The sequence below is a fragment of the Ochotona princeps genome, chromosome 7, assembly GCF_030435755.1.
Source record: "Ochotona princeps isolate mOchPri1 chromosome 7, mOchPri1.hap1, whole genome shotgun sequence".
NCBI lineage: Eukaryota > Metazoa > Chordata > Mammalia > Lagomorpha > Ochotonidae > Ochotona > Ochotona princeps.
In genome coordinates, this window is record NC_080838.1 from 71,090,762 (window position 1) to 71,110,884 (window position 20,123).

General features: G+C 39.2%; 1 protein-coding gene across 1 annotated transcript; it reads right to left on the minus strand.

The window, feature by feature from the left end:
- Positions 1-744: 744 nt before the first annotated feature.
- AMTN (amelotin) lies at positions 745-15,610 on the minus strand. The gene is made up of 8 exons (XM_004596251.2): positions 15,557-15,610; positions 13,113-13,205; positions 12,198-12,245; positions 11,455-11,604; positions 10,651-10,686; positions 8,349-8,375; positions 5,457-5,703; positions 745-839 (listed from the first exon to the last, which is right to left on the minus strand). Exons 1-8 carry the CDS (start codon positions 15,608-15,610, stop codon positions 745-747), a joined length of 750 nt encoding a protein of 249 aa, XP_004596308.2.
- Positions 15,611-20,123: the final 4,513 nt, after the last annotated feature.

Below are 20,123 nucleotides of genomic sequence, written 5' to 3' on the forward strand. Positions count from 1 at the left end.
GGATCCCGGTGTGTTCAAGGTGAGGACTTTAGCCGCTAGGCCATGGTGCTGGGCCCGAGACTTCTTTTCTTGGCCAGTGTGGGTCATCCTATTCAATGGATGCTTAGATATTTGCAGGAGTTCTAGAGTTAGGCTTACTTCTTTCTGAATCACTCCTGTGGCATTTATGGTATCATCTAACCACTTAATTGCTCATAAGCATTTTCCCCCCAAATCATCCTGCTCATTTTTTCTAAGCTACATGACTCTTTGCCTGGGCTTATGTGCAACTATCCACTTTGAGACTTATTTTGTTTAAGTACCTTGTTTTCCTATTGCTATGTTTTCCCTTTGGCTGCAGCTGATTAACTACTCCTTTTGATACTACTATTACATTTTGCTAATGTTTTCAGTCTGTATGTCATTTACAACGAGACACATGCTTTAAAAAGTGTTATTATACATAAATGGATGAAAAAAGGTTAAATTGTATGCTTAATTTATACATGAGCAAAAGTCATTTTTGTTTTGTGTGTATAACAAAGGGAAATAAACTTTCAGCCTTTTTCTTTAGATTAAATGTATTTAACAATGTTTATGAATGCCAGATGTTTTTCTAAGCAAATATATTTTCCAAAAGCAAAATGCTGATGAGTTAAAGGGCATTGATAAAGGGATATTACTAGGCTAAACAGGTTATATAGACTTACTGGTTCTTATATTGGGAAAAGAGTAACTTGTAGTATTATTTCCATTTAATAACACTTAGTGATAGACAAATGCAATCAGATACAGGACAGCAAATATCTTTAATATGACCAATGTGGCATCAGTATGGTTGGAGAAGGGGCGATGTGCAACTGAGAAAATAAGAAATGAGACAGACACAAGAAAAAGGCTATAAAAGCAACCAGCCAGAGGAAAGCTTTCTTTCTTTCTTCCTTTCTTTCTTTCTTCCTTTCTTTCTTTCTTTCTTTCTTTCTTTCTTTCTTTCTTTCTTTCTTTCTTTCTTTCTTTCTTTCTTTTTTATTTCATTTTATGACACAGTTTCATAGGCTCTGGGATTCCCCCAACCCATCCCCATACCCTCCCCCCATGGTGGATTCTTCCACCTTGTTGCAGTAGTACAGTTCATAACCAGTCATGATTCCTTCATTGTGGGCATGCACCATGCAGAGAGTGCAGCATCTTATTGTCCACATAAATTCAACAGTTTCATTGGGAGACTATCCCTGGTCTGAAAGTAGAGCTGGTAGAATATCATCCCCTCTAATGAAAAACCACAACACAACTTCAACAACAATTTACAACATCATGAAGTTGAGTGACCAATATATTAGAATAGGTAACTTATAGACAACAGACTCGAATCAGTATTACAAAATAGTAAAACTACAAAGTCATATAGGGGGAATCAAGAGCGATCCTTACAACCTCTTAACAGGAGGTCATATGCACAGAGCAGGGAAGGACCCCAGAGTGGAGCAGGGGGACAGGAGGAGGCTTGTATCCCAACTCTGAAAACTCTCAGATCCTCACCAAGAACTATCAGTACGGGCACCAAGGATTACATCCCAACTGCCAAGGAGACAACAGGGAACTGGAGTGCCTTTGGAGACCAAAAACTCTGAGGTCATCCACTACCACATGGGATGGAAGAAGCCCAAATGCTTCCTCGCAGGATCCAAGGTCATCGGAACAACAGCCAGGAACCCTGAGTGGTCCGCAGAAACAGAAGAACAGTAAACTTCCTTCAGGACTAGGGAGAGGAGCTTTCTCTGGTCCTTACTTAGTTCCAACTTTGGATCCCAACCTCTCCTACAATGACCATTAGGATCGCTCCGGAGCACCGCCCCCCCCCTCAAAAAAAAGCAACCAAAAAAAAAATTAGGATAGATAGACAGAGAACAACAAGGAAAGCTTAGAACCAGACAGGAAACAGTCAGCGTGGATTCACTTATACCTTACTAGGTAGGACACAAAGATTAGGTACTCCTCACTAGGGTATTGAAGATACCTAAAACTGTTCCTCACCTCAACTGTTGACATATGCCTTGTTGGAGTTATAAGCCTGTTTGGACTATCCTAAAATCTGCCAAGTTCAGCAAAATTATGCTTCAAAACTATAAACTGCTAAATACTAAAATTAAAATAGACACGAGACAGCTGAATAATACCCTATAGCCATTTTAAGGTGTATAGAAGCCAGTTGTATATAAACTAAAATTGAATTGTCAATGAAGTAGTCCAGGATGTGGTTAATAACTTGCATTTTTTTTAACATATCAGTCACTCAATACCATGTCAATTAATTCCATAATGTTATAAATTGTTGTTGATGTTTTGTTGGGGCTTTTCATTGGAGGGATGATATTCTGCCAACTCTACCTTCAGACCAGAGATGGTCTCCCAATGAAACTGTTGAACTGATCTGTACAATAAGATGCTGGACTCTATGCTTGGTATACGTATGCAAAGAAAGAATCTTGACTTAATTTGAACTGTAATACTGCAATAAGGTGGAAGAATCCACCATGGGGGGAGGGTATGGGGATGGGTTGGGGGAATCCCAGAGCCTATGAAACTGTGTCACATAATACAATGTAATTAATAAAAAAATAATAAAAAAGCATATCCAGATGCACATGGAGGATATGGCCATACACTGGAGCCTGCAGAGGACACCTGATACCACAACAGAGAACAGAACTATTCTGTTATCAACTATTGCAGCTAAGTGTTGACAATGAATATCTGCGCAAACAGAGACTCTAAGGTGGACTATATCAGCCAGTTGATTCTGGAGAGATTTTGTCATGCTTGGAGTGGCGAGACTGGCAGCAATTCAGAGCTGTTGATCTATCAAAACCACTTGAGCAGGATCCTGGAAGCATGCCCCACATTTTGGACTCTGGGGTGGTATCCAGTGACTGTCCTCCATCCCAGGGTACAGAGGCATTTTGGGAGGGTGAGTGTGGCTTTTCTCCTTCTCTCCTCCCTTCCCCCAGATACAGGAAGGAAAAAAGTGAATGTGGAAATAATGGTCTCATCTACCTTCCTATAGCCCTTGACCCTTTTCATCCTATTTAACTATGTAAAAATCATCATATTGATAAATAAATATTAAAAAAAGAAATAAATTATTTGAAACTGAGAGTTATACAAAGAGGGAGAAGCAGAGGGTTTACTCTCCAAATGACTGAAGCTGTACCAGGTGGTATCCAGTAGATTCTTCTGGGTTTCCTATGTGAATGCAGGGGCGTTGAGAATTGTACCATCTTCTATTGCTTTCCCAGGCACATTAACCCGGAACTGAATCAGAAGTGGAACAACTGGGGCATGAACTGGTGTCCATATGTGATACGAGCATCACAGCTTAACTTGCTATGCCATGACACAGGCCCCATACGACAAGCTATTTCACTCCCATTTTACAGATAAGAATAATGACACTCAGAAAGATTCTTTTGCAATGGAATGTTATGTAAGAGTTTTTAGAACTAGTATTTTAGTTAGTATCATTTAGAATCTTGATAATGCACAAATATTCAGATTTTTGCAAATCTGGAGTACTAGGACTGGTAAATCTTTAGCTACCAAACATAATATTACATATGTTTTATGGGTGCCTATTTAGGCTTGCTCTGCACGGGGGATGTACATGTAGTGAGAAAAGCTAACCCTCTATATATCTTTTTTCTGTTTTGGGGACTTTACTATAGGACACATGGACTGGATGAATTGGCAATGGTGTATGTTTTGAGTTTAAATCCGATTAATGTCTGCCTTTTAGGTTGGTGAGTGGCACAAGTATATCAGCTTGACATGTTTTAATGATTATTTTTTATCTATGTTATTTCTCATTCTGTGACAACAGCAACATTAAACATTGGATGATACAATCCGTAATTCTGAATGGAAGCACTTTAAGGTTAGGTAATATGGTTTATAATTTGCTTTAAACTGTGTATCTTAGGGGATCAGAAATACTTTGCATATTAAACATTAAGTTTGTAGCTTTTATGGAAGACTGGGTTGTGAGGTAGTTGTGGGGACACTGGCATTTGCCCTCACTCTGCTGGTGTCCTCTCCCTTGACCGCAGGGCTTTCCACTTTGGCAGACACAGAGGACCACATAAGGATCCTGAGATAATTTTTGGCAGAGTCCATCTTTTCCCCATACCCTCAAGTGACAGTCAGGCTTCACAACCAACTTTAATATATGTAGCTTCTAAGTCTCAAGTCACACACTGTTACATTTCAAAGATAGATCAGCTATTTATTTACTCTTTTTCAGAAGTCAGTGTTCTCCAGGTCAAATATACGTTCTGAAATTCCCAGAAAGATTTCAGGGATGCTAAGGATGAATTTCTTTTGAGACTCTCCACGGTGGTTCAATCTATTCAATAATATGGTCAATCAAAGCGATTCCCTTGAAGCTATTTAGTTGAACAGATTTGGAAGAGCTCAATGAATTCCTGGAAGAAAGCAAAAATACCTCTTAAATATCAGTAAAGGCGTGTTAGATTTAAACATTTAACCTTGAGAGCAAAATTTCTGGGAATAAAAATAGAAATATGAAATCTTTTCTCTGCTACCTAAGGCTATTTGTCATGTTCACCCGTGAAAGCACAACCTTTGCTTGCTGGAGGAACTTAGTTTTGCAAAATAGTTTCTTAAGTCCCACTCCTTCATATAGCTTTGTCTATGGTGCTGGCTAGTGACTGCTTGCAGTACTGTTGCAGGCAATTCTGAGGCTCTTTATGGTCAGTGAGTAGGATGCAGACTGTAATGAACCGAAGTGTCTGTTTTGCACTTGTCTGTGTGTATGTGTGAGAGTGTACCATCTAAATATGCTGGGGATTGTGTGTGTGTGTGTGTGTGAGAGAGAGAGAGAGAAAGAGAGAGAGAGAGAGAGAGAGAGAGAGAAGCAGCAACATGTTCTGGAGAGAAACTTGTGTGGATGTATGTATGAGAGTGCACTGCCCACATGTGCTGGAGAAATTGTATGTTTTTGTATGTGTGTATGTATCAGAGAGAGAGAGAGAGGAAAGTGAAACACCCACATATTCTGGAGAATCACGTGTGTGTGTGTGTGTGTGTGTGTGTGTGTGAGAGAGAGAGAGAGAGAGAGAGAGAGAGCAAGAGAGAGAGAGAACTGCCCACATGTGCTGGGAGGGGACAGGAAAGAGAGAGAAGAGAGGAGCTTGGTCTGCTCCCTTACATTCCCAGCTCTCACCTAAGATGGAAAGTGTGTTATGCCAGGAATTAAATGTCTTCTTCCAAGGATAATCCCATAAGATTGGTGGTCCAGTAAAAGCATTCCCCCACAGGGCTGGGATAAGCTGTGAGTGAGTAAAGAGGTGCCCTGAAGTTATTGAGGTCTGCACATCTGGAAGCAAGACAAAGAACCCTTCTCTCCCATTAGACAGATGTTGGGCATGGCTGAGGGAATTTTCCCTGCTTGGAAAACTTACCTTTTGGTGATTCTGTGGTGGTTTCCTCAGTTGGGGGTGTACCTCTCTGGATGCCCACAGGGCTGGTCACTCCAAGAGCATCATTCACTGGAGTGGAAAACTGGCCCTCCTGGGCTTCCCGGGTAGCAGGACTGACCTCTGCTTTTCCTGTGGGAAGGACTTCGTCCTGAACATCATCATGAGCCCCTGCCTTTCCGGTGAACATGGGGTGAAGGAGGAGGCCTGTCAGGATCTGCGGGGCAGCAGGCTGCAATGAGGGGAAGGACAGTTTCCACAGAGAACACATTTTAAGTCAATCATGAATCTTTTTTTTTTGTTGAGGGCAGCAAGTTTGGGTAGGAGCAATAGAATGGAGGGTGGAAATCTGAGGAAGCAGCAAAGATCAGGTGTTCTTCAGAGAAAATCCCTCCCTCGCCTGAGCTAAGCCCCACACGGGCTCTTTATTGCGATTCGTAGCGGTACTGCATTGCCTTCAAAAAGGAAAGCCAGAGTCATGCCAGTCACAGAAAAAGGATCAGGCGAATCTGGAGGTAATATTAAGACAGAAAACCCAGATAATTGTGAAGGACTGTATCTTGGTTATTGACTTAAAAAAATCTTTTATCCATAAAATAGAAAAAAAAGTAATCTGGGAATCTAAAAATTAATAGGACATTTTGATTCAGTCGTATTAACTAATCCTTATTCTCAAAGCTTACATTCCTCTACATTTCTTAGAACGTGTTGAAATATTTGGTCAGAATATTTCTCATGACAATGCAGATACGATGTGCTCTAAAAATCACCTAAGGAGCTCTTCTCTGTGCAGGTGCCCCATCAGTAGGAGCGCCCTGATTGAGCAGAGCTGGGTAGGACCCAGCAATCACCTTTTAAACCCTCTCAAAGTTATACTGATTCGGTAGGGCAGAACTAAAGCTTGGAAAATATTGCTTTAATTTTCTGTGAATCTTATTTATGTTTCATTCATTTTTATTGTCATTGAAAGGCATGGAGAGACAGCGGGGGAGAGAGAGACAGAGAGAGAGAGAGAGAGAGAAGGAAAGAGGGAGATATCTCAAGTTCTGGTTTATTCCAATGATTCTGCCAATTACTCCTCAAATGCCCAAAACAGCCAGGCTGGGCTAGGCTGAATCCAGGAAACTATTGGATCTCACTTATGGGTGGCAGTGGCGAAATATGTGAGCCATCATCACTGTCTCTCATGGAGTGCATTGGCAGGAAGTTGGATCAGAAGTGGGGAAGCCAACTCAAAGCAGGAGCTAAATATATGGCATGTGGACATTTCAAATCATGTTGTGCCACATGCCCTTCCCTGGGAAGCACGATGTTAGAACCGAGAGAGATTTAACTAGAATTAGGCACATGCTGGTTGAGAGACAGAAGTATAGATATTTTAAAAACTCATGGTTGTCACGGCTATTCTTTTGAGATTTAAAACAGGTCTGCCAAAACCACTATTACAGAAGGAAATGGGAGCAGCCATTTAGCAGAGCAGTTAAGACACCAGGTTAGATTCCAGCCTTCTAAATTGGAATGTCTGGGATCGCTGCTGGGCTTAAGCTCCTGACTCCAGCTTCCTGCTCCCTCCTTCCTGGGAGGCAGTAGTGACGGCTCAAGGCTTGCGTCCCTGCCATCCTTGTGGAGACCTGGGTTGGTTTTCTTGCTCCCGATTTCAGCTGGCTCATCCTCAGCTGTGGGCGAGTTTGGGGTGTGTGGGAGTGCCTCTTGCTGCTTCCCAGGAAAGAAAAAAAAAAAAGACTATAAGCAGACAATAAGGAACCAGAGTACATTCCATACAATAAGGATAAGTATTATTTCACAAAATTCATGTGTATGCGCATGTATGTTAGGCTACTCATGCTACTGTGCGTTGAATGATTGTAAACTATTGTGGTGGTAGAAAAATGGCTTTGCACCTGTTTTTTTTTGTTTTTTCTTGTCTTAGAGGTCTAAATTACTTAAGCTGTGAGAGTCTTTGCTTGTCTACCTGACAAGCTTGTCGGAGTCTCCTGACTTGTTTGATGAGGTTAAGGAAATGTACATGTGATCTGTCAAAGTGCTCGTTACATAGAAGGGCCTGAGTAATGGGTAAATGCAGATGTCCCATTAGCAGTGTCGGCAAAAATATGAGGGTATTTCAAAAACTTTACAAAAATTTTGAAATAAAAGCTACATGTATTCTGACTCAACTTTTTGAGACTAATTTCTTGTGATAACCTGCATTTTCCATAAGACTTTTGAGGAGTCCTTGGAGCATAGTTGTTGTTTCATAACAGGAAAACTGTTCGCACCTTGTATTCCCAGAGAGTGCTTCAAATCTTTCTCCTATTGTCATGTTTGGAGATCATGCTAATTCAGATCAGATTATCTAGACGTGGCTTAGGCAGAATAGACATGCCTACTAAGGGCACTGTAGACTTTGAGTCCAGCTCTGTGGTCATTCATGCACATAGGAAAGGGTTTATTTGCCTACATCTAATCCTTGGGAAAAAGTATTTTCTTATAAAAATTAAAAATCGAAGTCAAGAAAAGCATTAAATAAAAATCAATATTTATGTTATTCTAAGCATTTTTAAAATGAATATATAAAGATGTTTTTAAAATCAATATATTTTAAAAATTGATATATAAAGATGTTCTTTAGTTCTTTGAGTAGAACTGAATCAGGTGGCAATCTATGGAAAACCAAAGATAAGTCAAATTAATGGAAAAATGGATGAATAAGGATGGCAAAGTCTTTAGTTAGAGAGAGGATCATCTATGACATGGACCTACAAAAGCAATCAGTTTGCCGCAGTGTACACCAGACTAAGGGATTGTGATCAAGAGACTATGTGAGAACAGAGAGGTAGAAATGAAAAGAAATTGAAATATCAGTGATTAAATTTTTACCAATTCCTCTGAACTTAGAACAGCACCCTAAAAGCAAAAACAGAAGAAAAAACATAAGTGTTAGGCAGGTTTTAATATATTTGATATTAGATACATGTAACACAAAATATTTTAAAGCTTATAAATGGTGATTCTTTAAATTAAAGGCAGATATACAAAGAAGAGGAGAGACAGAAACTAAGATCTTCTGTCCAATGATTCACTCCCCAAGTGGACGCAACAGCCAGTGCTGAGCAGATTCGAAGCCAGGAGCCTGGAACCTCATCCAGGTCTCCCATGCAGGTGCAGGAACCCAAGACTTTCAGCTGTCCTTGACTGCTTCTCCAGGCCACAAGCAGGTAGCTGGATGGAAAGTGGGGCCGCTGGGATTCGAACCAGCGCCCATATGGGATCCCAGCACATGCAAGGTGAGGACTTTAGCCACTAGGCTATTGCACTGGGCCTTAAATGGTGATTTTATATTCGAATAAAACTTTAAGCAGCTTTTGCAATTCATCACAAAATTGCTGACATTCATTATCTGACTAATGTGAAAACATTTGCATTGTAAAATTTAAGCATTTCCCATTGTTGAGTAACAGGTGTACGGTGGAGAACATGGAGAAGGCAGAAGACAGCAGTGGAAGAAAATAATCCCTCCCTTCAGAGCTTCACATTGTCTTCCAGATTTTCGCATACATTTCCTTTGTTTCATAATAGGGTTAAATAGTTTGCATGTTTTCTCTTCATTTAATAACCATTTGATGATATTGCTTTCAAATTTTAACAAATGCAGCCTTAGATGGCCACACAGTATTTGCTCATGTGTTACACAGTTTATTTAACCCCTTTTGATAACTGTTTGAAGAATGACCAGTATTTTCCTCTTTAATAAATAAATTTATAATAAATAAATCTTAATGAATATGTGATATTAAAATCTTTGCTATTTTACAAAATGTTTTCTTAAGATTAGGTCAGGGATTAAGAGATGATAATAGGTAGGGCTCAGCTCAGTAGCCTAGTGGCTAAAGTCCTCACCTTGCATGTGCTGGGATCCCATATGGGCACCAGTTAGTGTTCCAGATGCTCCACTTCCCTTCCAGCTACCTACTGGTGGCCTGGGAAAGCAATAGAGAATGGCCTAAAGCCTTGGGGCTGGGAATCCTTGTGGGAGACCTGGAAGTATCTCCTGGTTCCTGGCTCCTGGCTTCAGATTAACTCAGCTCTGGCCATTGCGACCACTTGTGGGAGTGAACCAGCAGATGAAAGATCTTTCTCTCTTTCCTTTTTCTGTAATTCTGGCTTTCCAATAAAAATAAAACAAATCTTGAAAAAAAGAAGAGACAATAGGTATTTTCAATCTGATTCTGCTCTTAGAAATAGTTACTTGATGCTGATATTTATCTTGGCTCTTGCTAATTTTACCAGTGATCTCAAGAATTACTTTTAAAAAAGTCCACAGAAACAGAGGATACAAATTGAGAAATCATTTGTAACATTTTTAAAATGGACAGCACATACAGTTAAAAATAAATTTGGATTAAAAAAAATCTCCAAGCCGAGGCTCATTAGGTAAGTCTTATTATCTTTCTTAGCAGCTTGGTTTAGGGATTGATTAGTGCTTCTTTTGTGAGTAACATTTACTAAAGGAACAACTATTACAGGATAGCTAGTAACTCCACTTACAGTCAAATTGGAAACAAGAATAAACCTACAAAAGATGCTTCAAGGGCCCAGCATGATGGCTCAATTGACTAATCCTCCACCTGTAAGTGCTGAGATCCCATTTGGACTCTGGTCTTTGTCTTGGCTGATCCACTCCACTTCGCATCCAGCTCCCTGTTTTTGACCTGGGAAAGCACTAGAGGATGGCCCAAAGCCTTGGTACCCAGGACCTGCGTGGGAGTGAAGGAAGCTCCTGGCTTGGATCAATTCAGCTCTGGCCATTGTGGCCATTTGGGGAGTGAACCAGCAGATGGAGGATCTTTCTCTCTGTCTCTCCTTCTCTCTGCAAATTTGCCTTTCCATTAAAAATAAATAAATCTTAAAAAACCTCCATCCCCCACCAAAGATGTTTCGAGTATTAAATGAAGTAACACAAATAAAATGTTTTGAAGAGTGCTCAATAATTAGTACTTCTTATTATCAGTGACCATTAAACATCAAGTAAATTTAAAACTTGGCAGTTACCTGGATGAATCAAGTAAATACTGAGGCATTTCATATCAAGATAACTTAAGAACAAAAGTATTACTGCACTTGATCTTAGCCAAAAGGCCCAGAAGTAATAGAACAAAAATCTTACTAAAAATAATCTTACCTGGGCTCCAAGTTGTGCTACAATAATTGGTAGCATCTGAGAAAAAGGAAAAATTCAGTAAAGAAAACTATCCAACATGCATTTAGTGGAAAAAATAAACATACAGACATTAAATATAATACAAACTTATTTTCTTTCAAAAATATATGTGTAGAAAAAAGTTTGGAAAGATGTATTCTAGAACCTTGACATCATTTGGTTCTTGGAAACAGGTTTACAGATGACGTTTCTTTTTTATAACTAACATATAATACATGAAGCAACAAATGCTTCCACAAAAATTGGATCACTATGTTCAAATGATGGGGCCTGGGATCACATGTTAGAAAAAAAACCCAAACAATTTACTGTAACCTTGAAAGTAAAAGTATTTGTGCAGGGGCTGCTAAGCTACTTAGTGAAGTTTCAAAGAAGTTAAAAACTTGGACCTTTTCCAATGTCAAAATTCAAACACTTTCAGAGAGTGTGTGTTACTTATAATAGTATTAGAAGATTCTTCCAGAAAGCAGTCATTGGTGGGAACTGAGAAATACAGCAACTAGAAAGTGCTTTGGAGACTTTGTAGAATGGTGGAGGGAGAGAGGACGAGATGTTAAACAGGGAACAAAAAAGGGCAAATTAGTGTGGCTGAAGATAAACATTATCCGCTTTCACTTTTCATGAGGATGATCTTGCTCATCCAGAAATTTTTCAATAACAAACAAACTATACCACAAGGAAGCCTAGTATCTCTCCATTTTTTGCTGTAGGTTTTTCTGTAAGAGACAAAGCTCTCATTGTAAACTGAAGTTCAACACAACTTACTTGGGTTTGCAGCTTTTGTTGAGCCTCTAGTATTTCCATGGTCAGTGGGAGGGTCTGGGCCCCGGTTGCTGCTCCTGCAGCTGGATTTAGCTGCAGGGCAATGAAGAGGGTTTTCACTGTGGTTTCGTTTTTGTTTTTTTCAGGTTGAGCCTTCAGGAAATTAAAATGTGTTTACTGAATATAAAATATGCTCTAATGGAAGACTATAAATACACAGTATTTTATTACTATGCAGAGATGAGATTAAAAAACCCGCTTAATTTGCTGGTGCAACCATAAGATCCAGTATTCCTTTGTTATTTAATCCAGTGTCTGAAAGTTAGATAATTTTATTCTTGATTTCCCTTTGGCTACACATTTCCTGGAGTTTTCTAGTAGCTTTTTTTTTATGAAGGAATTAATTCTTCCCTAATTCTTCCTATGGAAACTGTGAAGTTCAGAATAAAATATCTTGTTTGGCACATGAGTTTATATATCTATTAAATATATATAAATCTGACCAGTGGAAACAAGTCCAGTTTAAACAGAGAAGTAAGTTGTTTTTGCTCCCCCAAATAGAACTCTAGAGGAGAGTGAATATTTTTCTTAATCAGTTTTTTTCTTACTATAAAAACTTCAATGTTAAATAGCTTCAAATTAATTTTTTTTCTCTTTTAGCTTAGTTACAGTGAATGTGTGTAGCTTGACATTAGGCAATGTATCAATTTAACAATGAATAGTAACATACATAAAAGAGTACTTACCAGTGTGAGCATTTGTGTCAATGGTATTAGACTTAGAGAAGAGAAGACCTGCAGGACATGGGATTGGATGAATGAGATAAGATGTTGTCTGCCCAAGGTGGATACCCATCAGTAATGTGCACTCCTGGTTAGGTGCATTTTCCATGATGGTAAAAGTGGTAAGACTTCAGGGACTCTTACTAACTAGCATCGGCTCTTTCCGTAGCCGTGGAACAGATACCCCAAAGTTATTGTAGCTATTGGTTTAAAATTCATGTGATTTACTTTTGTTTCCTATATGTTTATAGATATTTCACTAGCTATCTTCGCACACGTAACTGCACACATATATTTGTTTACTAGAGAGGGCCCCAATTACGTACGCTCATGTTCCTTATGGAGTTGGATTGACTCTGAATTGAGTATTCCATAATGTTCAAAGAGAACTTCAGCTCTGCAATTATCTGCTCATGTTGTTTCACAAAATCCAAATGTGGGTCAGACTACGTTGTGTTGTGGCTGAGGACGTGGCAAGGAAATAGCCACAAACGTCAGGCAGTTTTCAACAGTATTTGCATATGCTTTCTAGAAGCAGGTTTTGCAGCAGCAGCAGGCTCATTGTCACTCACTCTCACAGGTAACTTCCTGCTGCGATGTTGGCAGCAGCACATATGATAAATCTTCACATCTCAAAGGCATAGATAAGCAAGCTTGGTAGACAGGCACAACTGTCACTTTTCAGAGTTTGCTAGGTTTAGTTCTTAAGCCAAATTGTCATCCAGACAAAAGAGGGAAAAAAATGAGATGTTTTATTTGCCTTATTAAGTTTGCCAACATGTGCGTTTGGCTCTTATTTTCTCTTGAGTCATGAGACTGTGAATCCTGAACACATTTCCTTTGCTGGTTTATGGAAGTTTTCTCTTGCAGGATTCTCACCTGACTTGGATGCTGTTGTTTCAGTGGCGTTTCCTGGTCCCGATCCTGCTTTGTAGGAGGAAGAGGAACTCCCAAAGCAGGATTTAGCTGCTTCTGTGAAAACAATATTTGATGAGGTTGGGATGTGTTTGAGGTTTTGTATCCATTGTGTCTTAAATCCATTTATCCATTATTTGAAAGGCTGTGTGTGTGTGTGTGAGCGCATGCGAGATCCATCCATGTGGTTTAGGTCTTTGCTGGACTCACCTTCTGGAGCCCTCCCATCCCCTGCATGTGTAGCCTCCTCATCTCACATAACCCTCCCCCAGGCCTGCCTCTTCCCGCTTTGCCCTCTACCCCTTTTTATGTGGTGCTCACCTGCTCCCGTGTATGTGATCTTTGGACTTAGGCTGTCTGCCACCATGTTTGCATCAAGGAAATCAAGCATGTGCTCTAAGGAGATAATTCAGCCTGGCATGCAATAGGTGCTCAGCAAATATTTGTTCAAAGAATGAAATGTAGCTTTCATTGTTACGTTGCTTCTTTTCTTGTCATAGTATTCTGTGTCTGGCACCTATTCCCAAACATTGGATCATTGGAAAACAGTGGCTAGACTGTTGCATGCATTCATATTTGCAGATGAGATTATTTTTGATGCTTTTGTAATTCAAAAAATAAGCAAGTACCTTTTCCATGAATCCTTTGTTTTCATTTGGTAGATATTACTTCTATTCCCAATAGAGGTTTCAGTGTCTCCCCACCACGCCTTCCCCAACTAACCATGTAGCTGCTGCTGCTGTCACTTAGTTGGCGATGAGCAGCCTGCATCGGCCTGTGCATGTTTCCCAGTGCACCTTGCATGAGAATGCTGTTCCTAGGAAGTTGTACTGCTCTTGAGTTTTTACCAATAATATGTAATTTAAATACGCCATAGGGTTCATTTTGAAGAATCTTTTGACAAATTTGCACATTGAGGGATCCATTTATTTTGTAAAAATATCAAACATTTAAAAATTAAAGTTCACCTCATTTTTGTTTAGAATATTAAAATTTCTTGCATGGTGGATATATATACACAAATATATATATATATACACACACATACAAACACACACTCAGACATATATATTTATAGAGAGATAAGAGAGTGAGTGAGAGAGAGAGACAAGAGGGAGTTTATTTTTCTCTTAATTCATCTTCCTGCAAGCTCCTCCTGTTCATTTCTTTCACAAGACTCACCACAGTTATTTACAGCTGAATGTTTCTTTAAAATTTATTTAATTAGTAGACATAGTCTTCCTGAACATCCTGAGGGCCCATATCTTTTGTTTCATTTTTTTCTCCATTGAATCTGCCACACAGCTGTCAATAAATATTTATTGATTATGTAGCTGACTACAGAAACGTCTAGAGAGCTTGAGGCTCAGTTAACTGTGATTTCTTTCTCTGATGTCTCATAACTAATATCTCATAATTTAAATTTTAGACAAATGTAGATATAGAGTGAAAGAGAGAGAGAGACAGCACATGGGAGAGAGGGAAGGAGGGAGGGTCACCTGTCCAAACTCCCCCGCATTCATAGCTGGGTCTGGGCCGAGCTGAAGCTAGAACCTGGGAACTCACTCCACGTCTCCCACATAAGTGATAGGGACCCAACTGTCTGAACCATTGCCAGTTGCCTTCCATTAGCAGGAAGCTGGAATCATGAGTGGACCTGGGACTCAAATCCAGGTATTCTAATATGGCAGATTAGTTTAGATTAGATTAATTAGTGTGACAAAAACCCACCCCTAATTATTTTCCATAATGTCCATTGCCAAACATCTTAAACAGTCAGAGAGAAATTTTCTTGCAGAGCAAAACTACCCATCTCCGAGTCTATAAACCAGTGAAGGATAGCAAGTGAAAGCTGGAGTATCGGTGTTCCCTTTTTCCAAAAGCCTGTTACATGAATGCATTCTGTGATAAAATGTTCCAAGTCAGAAATGTGGACTACTTTAGAGCATGTCTTTGGTTTTACATGATTGGGTAATATTTGTAGAGATTATACAATCTGGCTATTCTGTGTTAGTAATTAGAGAAATCAGAGATTTTAGTTATAGACTATAGTTATGAGCAGATAACTTATTGCCAAGGAAATTATTTTTGGAAAATTAAGTGAGAGTCAAGGTAGATACTATCTGAAACATTCCATTGTCTCCTGGTTTCTACTCTTTTACTCTGCTAGAAGAATTAAAATTCTATCATAGTAAAGCAGGCACATTCTAAAAACACAGATACATTGAAATAGACACCAAACACTTATCAATTAATCAAATTTATCAATTTGTTTAGGAAATAAAAGCAAGAAACCAAGGGAAAAGGACACAGAGCATAGCAGTTTTGCCGGAGGCAGGAAGAGAGTTCAGTCCTTTGGAGACAGGGCTGAGGCTGGTTGGCACAAAAAGCAAACACATAGCACTTACTGGTAATGACTGTGTGGCTCCCAGAAGACAGAACAGTAGAATAGCAGTCTTCATGTTTCAAATTGCTACCTGTAACAGCAAAACAGTGTTACTCTTTCACTCTCTTTTTTTCCTTTTGAAAGAGGATGGTACTTAAACAAGTTAGCATTTTATTTGAAACAAGTTCTCTTAACTTTACCTTTGTGCTCACCAGGCAAGATGTACAGGTGGAACAGTGTCTAAAGTCCTGTTGGTTTCTCCAGGTTACTGGTGAAAAAAAGTTACCCTTTGGTGATTTTTGAGTTTGCAGAAAGAATTTAAACTCAGCTACAGGAGCTTGGCACCTCAGAGACCAATCAGAATTTAGCTGTCTCTGAAATCATTTGGTTTCTTGCGCTTCCCAACACTTCATTAAGTGAGTTATTAGCTGCAGACATATTACTCAATGTCTGCCATTTGAGTAGAGGGTACCTAAGTGGAGACATGCCTTGTGTAATTTTTAAGAAGTGCAGACAATAAAAAAAATTGGAATCTTTCTTACTTCCATTCTCCTTTTCAAACAATTTGCTGATGTGCTTGTTGCATCATGTGAGCGTGAGTACATGAATCAAACACCAAAATATGGGGCTCTGGCGTACTTGAAAAATGGCGACTATTGTATTACCCCTTTCACTTAACAAATAATGGGCAACTCTATGTATCTGAATATGTAGATTTATTTCACTTATTTAATGGTTATTTTATGCATGTCCCATTTGAGGAGCACCAAATTTATTCATATTTTATTTGCAGTTATAAAAGTGCTAAAAGTAGTACTTTCATAAAACTTTTACACCAGTGTGGAAATATTTCTGTGTTATTCCTAGAAGTGGGACCTTAAATCTCAATAATAAGATCAATAACTTTCAGCCTTCTTGAATAGTTTTATTTTAAATGGGGGAAAATCACTAAACTAAAAGCAAGAACAAGGATTCTTCCATATACAGAAAGCAAACTAAACACTATCCGTCAGTTTGAGGTTGGTTTCCAGAGCCAGGCTTCATCTGGAGGTTTTCAGCTAGGCCACAGAGAGAGAAGAGGGGTTATGTTAAACAATATCTGAGGCCAAATTGGTGACGGGTCTATGTCATGCTGTTATTTCACATGAAAAGCCATTCGTGATTTAACCCCTTTAAAACAATGTCATACAGAGTATTAGCTAAGGGGGACTGAAGGGATGAGTTGTTTTTTTCAAAACTTTTCTTGAAATGTTCACTTAGCTTACAAAATTAAATTTTGTTACTTTCAAATATTTTATGGACAGAGGAAACAAAGGTTAGTAAGTAACATGTGGTAATATTTGGAGCATGCCTAGGTGTGAAAGTGAGTGCTGTTAGTGTTGTAGGGTTGAGACAGGGGCAGGGAAGTAGTTCTTCTGGTTTCTGATGAATAAAAAAGTCACTGCAGCATTACTGACCACAGACAAGACATGGACTGAATCTGATTGTCTATTGATAACCGCATAGATAAAGAAATGGGATATGTATACATAGAGCAATATTTTGCCTGTAAAAATAAAGAAATCTTATGGGAATTATTTGCAGTAACATGGATAGAACGGAAGGACACTATGGTATGTGAAATAAACCACAACAAGAGAATGAAAATCTCATCTTCTCATGTTACATGTGGAAGCTAAGAAGCAGAAACTGGCATAGTGGGCACCAGAGGCTGTGGAGGTGATGGCAAAAGAAGGAGAGAGAGAGAGGAAAGCTAACAGAGGCAGAAATGTGGTTGGATAGCAACAATAACTTGTAATGATATGTGGCACAGTAGGGTAACTATGCTTGATAGCAATGAATTGTGTATTTCAAAAGAGCTAGGAGAGAAGAATTCAATGTTCCCAACACAACAAATGATAAGCTTTTGAGGTGGGGGGTATACCAGTTACTCAGATGGATAGGGAAGAATGCTGCTATTGTGCCCTGTCACTGCAATGACATGGCGTGAGGGTAGCAGTGGAAGAAAGGATTTGAGGGAAACCTGATTTTAATCACCTCTAACACTTTTTCATTTTTGTCACTCATTTATATATTCAATAAATGGTAAAGGTGTATATATGCAAATATTTATACAGCTGCCACTGTATATGGGTTTTTAAAAATATATATTTTTTCTCTCTTTTTAAAAAATATCTATTTATTTTTGTTGGAAAAGCAGATATACAGAGAGGAGAATAGAGAGAAATATCCATCTGCTAGTTCATTCCCCAAATGGCCTCCATGGCCAGAGCTGAGCTGATCTGAAGCTGGGAGTCAGAAGCTTCACCTGGGTTCCCATGTAGATGCAGTGTCCCAAGGCCATCTCTGATTTCCAGGTCACAAGCAGTTAGCTGGATGGGAAGCAGGGCAACTGAGATACAAACCAGTGCCCACATGGGATATTGGTGCTTGGAGATGAAGGATTAGCTGCTACTGGGCCCTGTATATGGCTTTTAAAAAAATTCATTTATTAATTTGAAAGATGGAGATCCAGAGAGAGAACATGTTTTGTGTGCCGGCTCACCCCTTATATGACCATGAAAGCCCAAGCTGGCAGCCAAGAACTCCATCTGGGTCTCCCACGTGGGTGTGGGAGCCCAAGCATCTGGGCCATCTCCCTCTGCTTTCTCATGTGCATTAGCAGAAACTGGTTTAAGAGTAGAATAGTTGTGCTGTGATCCTGGTGACAGGGCTTCTTTAGTATTTTTGGTTTCTCTTGACCTGGATGGAGAAAGCCTGAGTCTTGAATTTGTGAGGAGTCTCTATGTCTTTAATATCGCAAAGATGTTCACTTGCAATAAATGGCAGAGTTATAGACTAGGGGGAGTTAGGACAAAATTGGGTGGAAGGAGGACTTTAGGAAGGAGATTGAGTTTAGATTTGGGACTGGGTAATAAATATGGTGAATGAGTCAGAGAATAGTTTGGTAAAGGCAGTGATACAGAGAGGAGCAAGTGACTGTAAGTGCTGAGTGCAATGGAAGGCAAGCAATTTCACCCAAAACTCCTTGAGAATTCACTAGTTCACTTTTTCTTCAGCCATTTCGTTTTTCCAGCCTGTAACTTGGCATATATTCGCTCTGTGTTCGCTGGTGTTATTTCATAGGTAAAATAACGAGTGGAAGAGAATAAAATATGGCCTTCCAGGAGCTTACATTTGGTGGTGGTGGGAGCATTAAATATTCAAGCAAGCTCAGGGGAGGGACATGGTCCATGGCACCAGAGCTTCCATCTTTCATGCAATTATATTCAATAAATGTGCAGAATAAGGGGCTTTAAATTTTTTTTCTTTTTTGGTGGAGATAGAGTTGATTTCTAATGCTATCGCTCCTGGTTAGGTCAGGAGGATTATGTTCTAGGAGCAGCCGGAGCTTGGTGCTAGTGAATAGCTCATTTATGTTGAATCATTGTTTGTGACTGTCTGGAGTGTCAAGTGATTCAAGAACCTCACAGGGCAAAGATTGCCGGTTGCAGACATGTCTCCAACCCCAGGCCGTAATGGAATCTGCCCCAGCCAGGAAATTGAGCAGTCACTGGGATCAGACCAAAATAAAACAAGAGAAATTAGAAAGGCTAAGTAATTTCTTAGGTAAGAAATTTTAGGCAGGAAAGCAAGTAACTTGCAATAATATAATTATAGAGTTGGATGTCAAGAAACATGCACTATAAAAGGAAACAAAGGAAATATTCCTGAACAAGGAGACATCAGCAGAAAACGGTAGATAATTTATGTTTTGGAGATGACTTAGGGGATCAGGATTCAGTAAAGTGTTTTATAAATTATAGGTGACATCTCTTAGCTCTAGATGTCTTAGCATTCCTTTATATTTTGTACTGTTTTAGTTTTTAAATTTCTATGGGTTATGAACCCTTTTTGAGAACCCACTTGAATCTGTATATATCATCTCCTTACAAAATACACATATCCCCAAGAACATAATGTATATTTCAGCCTCTGAACAGCTGTGATCAAATCAGTGTAGCCTTAGATGAACTTGTTTGGAGGGAGATGTTTGTGGATAAAGTTTGGGTGCTACAGCTCTTTGGATCTTGTCTTATAGAGGTGGCCATGACTGAATACATTTTTTAGACAAGAGAGTCTTTTTTTTTCAGGTTAGCTTCCTTCATGTGTGCTTGCTTGCATGCCAGTCCTGTTTGAACAAGCACTTTTGGATGATCTTTAAACAAGTGAATTCTTTTTGAGAAGTTGATTTCATAAGCATCTGTATTGCAGTGGATCTTACATGTCAGCTGTTTCAGGATGAGTTTTGGATGGGACAGTTATGTATGCATTAGATATTTGTTCATTAAGTGTCAATAATTCGATTTTTATCTTGGCTGAAAAACTGCTTCTCATTGAGATTAGGATGGGTCTGTTCTTTATTGATGAACTGATTTGCAAAACGTTAAATTTTGATAGAAGTTTTACGTAAATTTGATTCGTGTGACAACAGGTGAGCTATACCTTACTCTTTGGTCCTGACTTTGTGTCATTATTACTGAGTTGCTAAGAAGGAAGGGCAACCACCAAAATTATCACTGAATTTTAGGAGAAAATCAGGTAGGTAA

Coding starts and splice junctions, on each gene's coding strand:
- AMTN (XM_004596251.2), bottom strand. CDS start 15,610: ATGAAGACTGCTATTCTACTGTTCTGTCTTCTGGGAGCCACACAGTCA. Junction 11,605..12,197: donor TGACACAAATGCTCACACTG/GTAAGTACTCTT, acceptor AATTTCCTGAAG/GCTCAACCTGAAAAAAACAA. Junction 10,687..11,454: donor AACAAAAGCTGCAAACCCAA/GTAAGTTGTGTT, acceptor CCTTTTTCTCAG/ATGCTACCAATTATTGTAGC.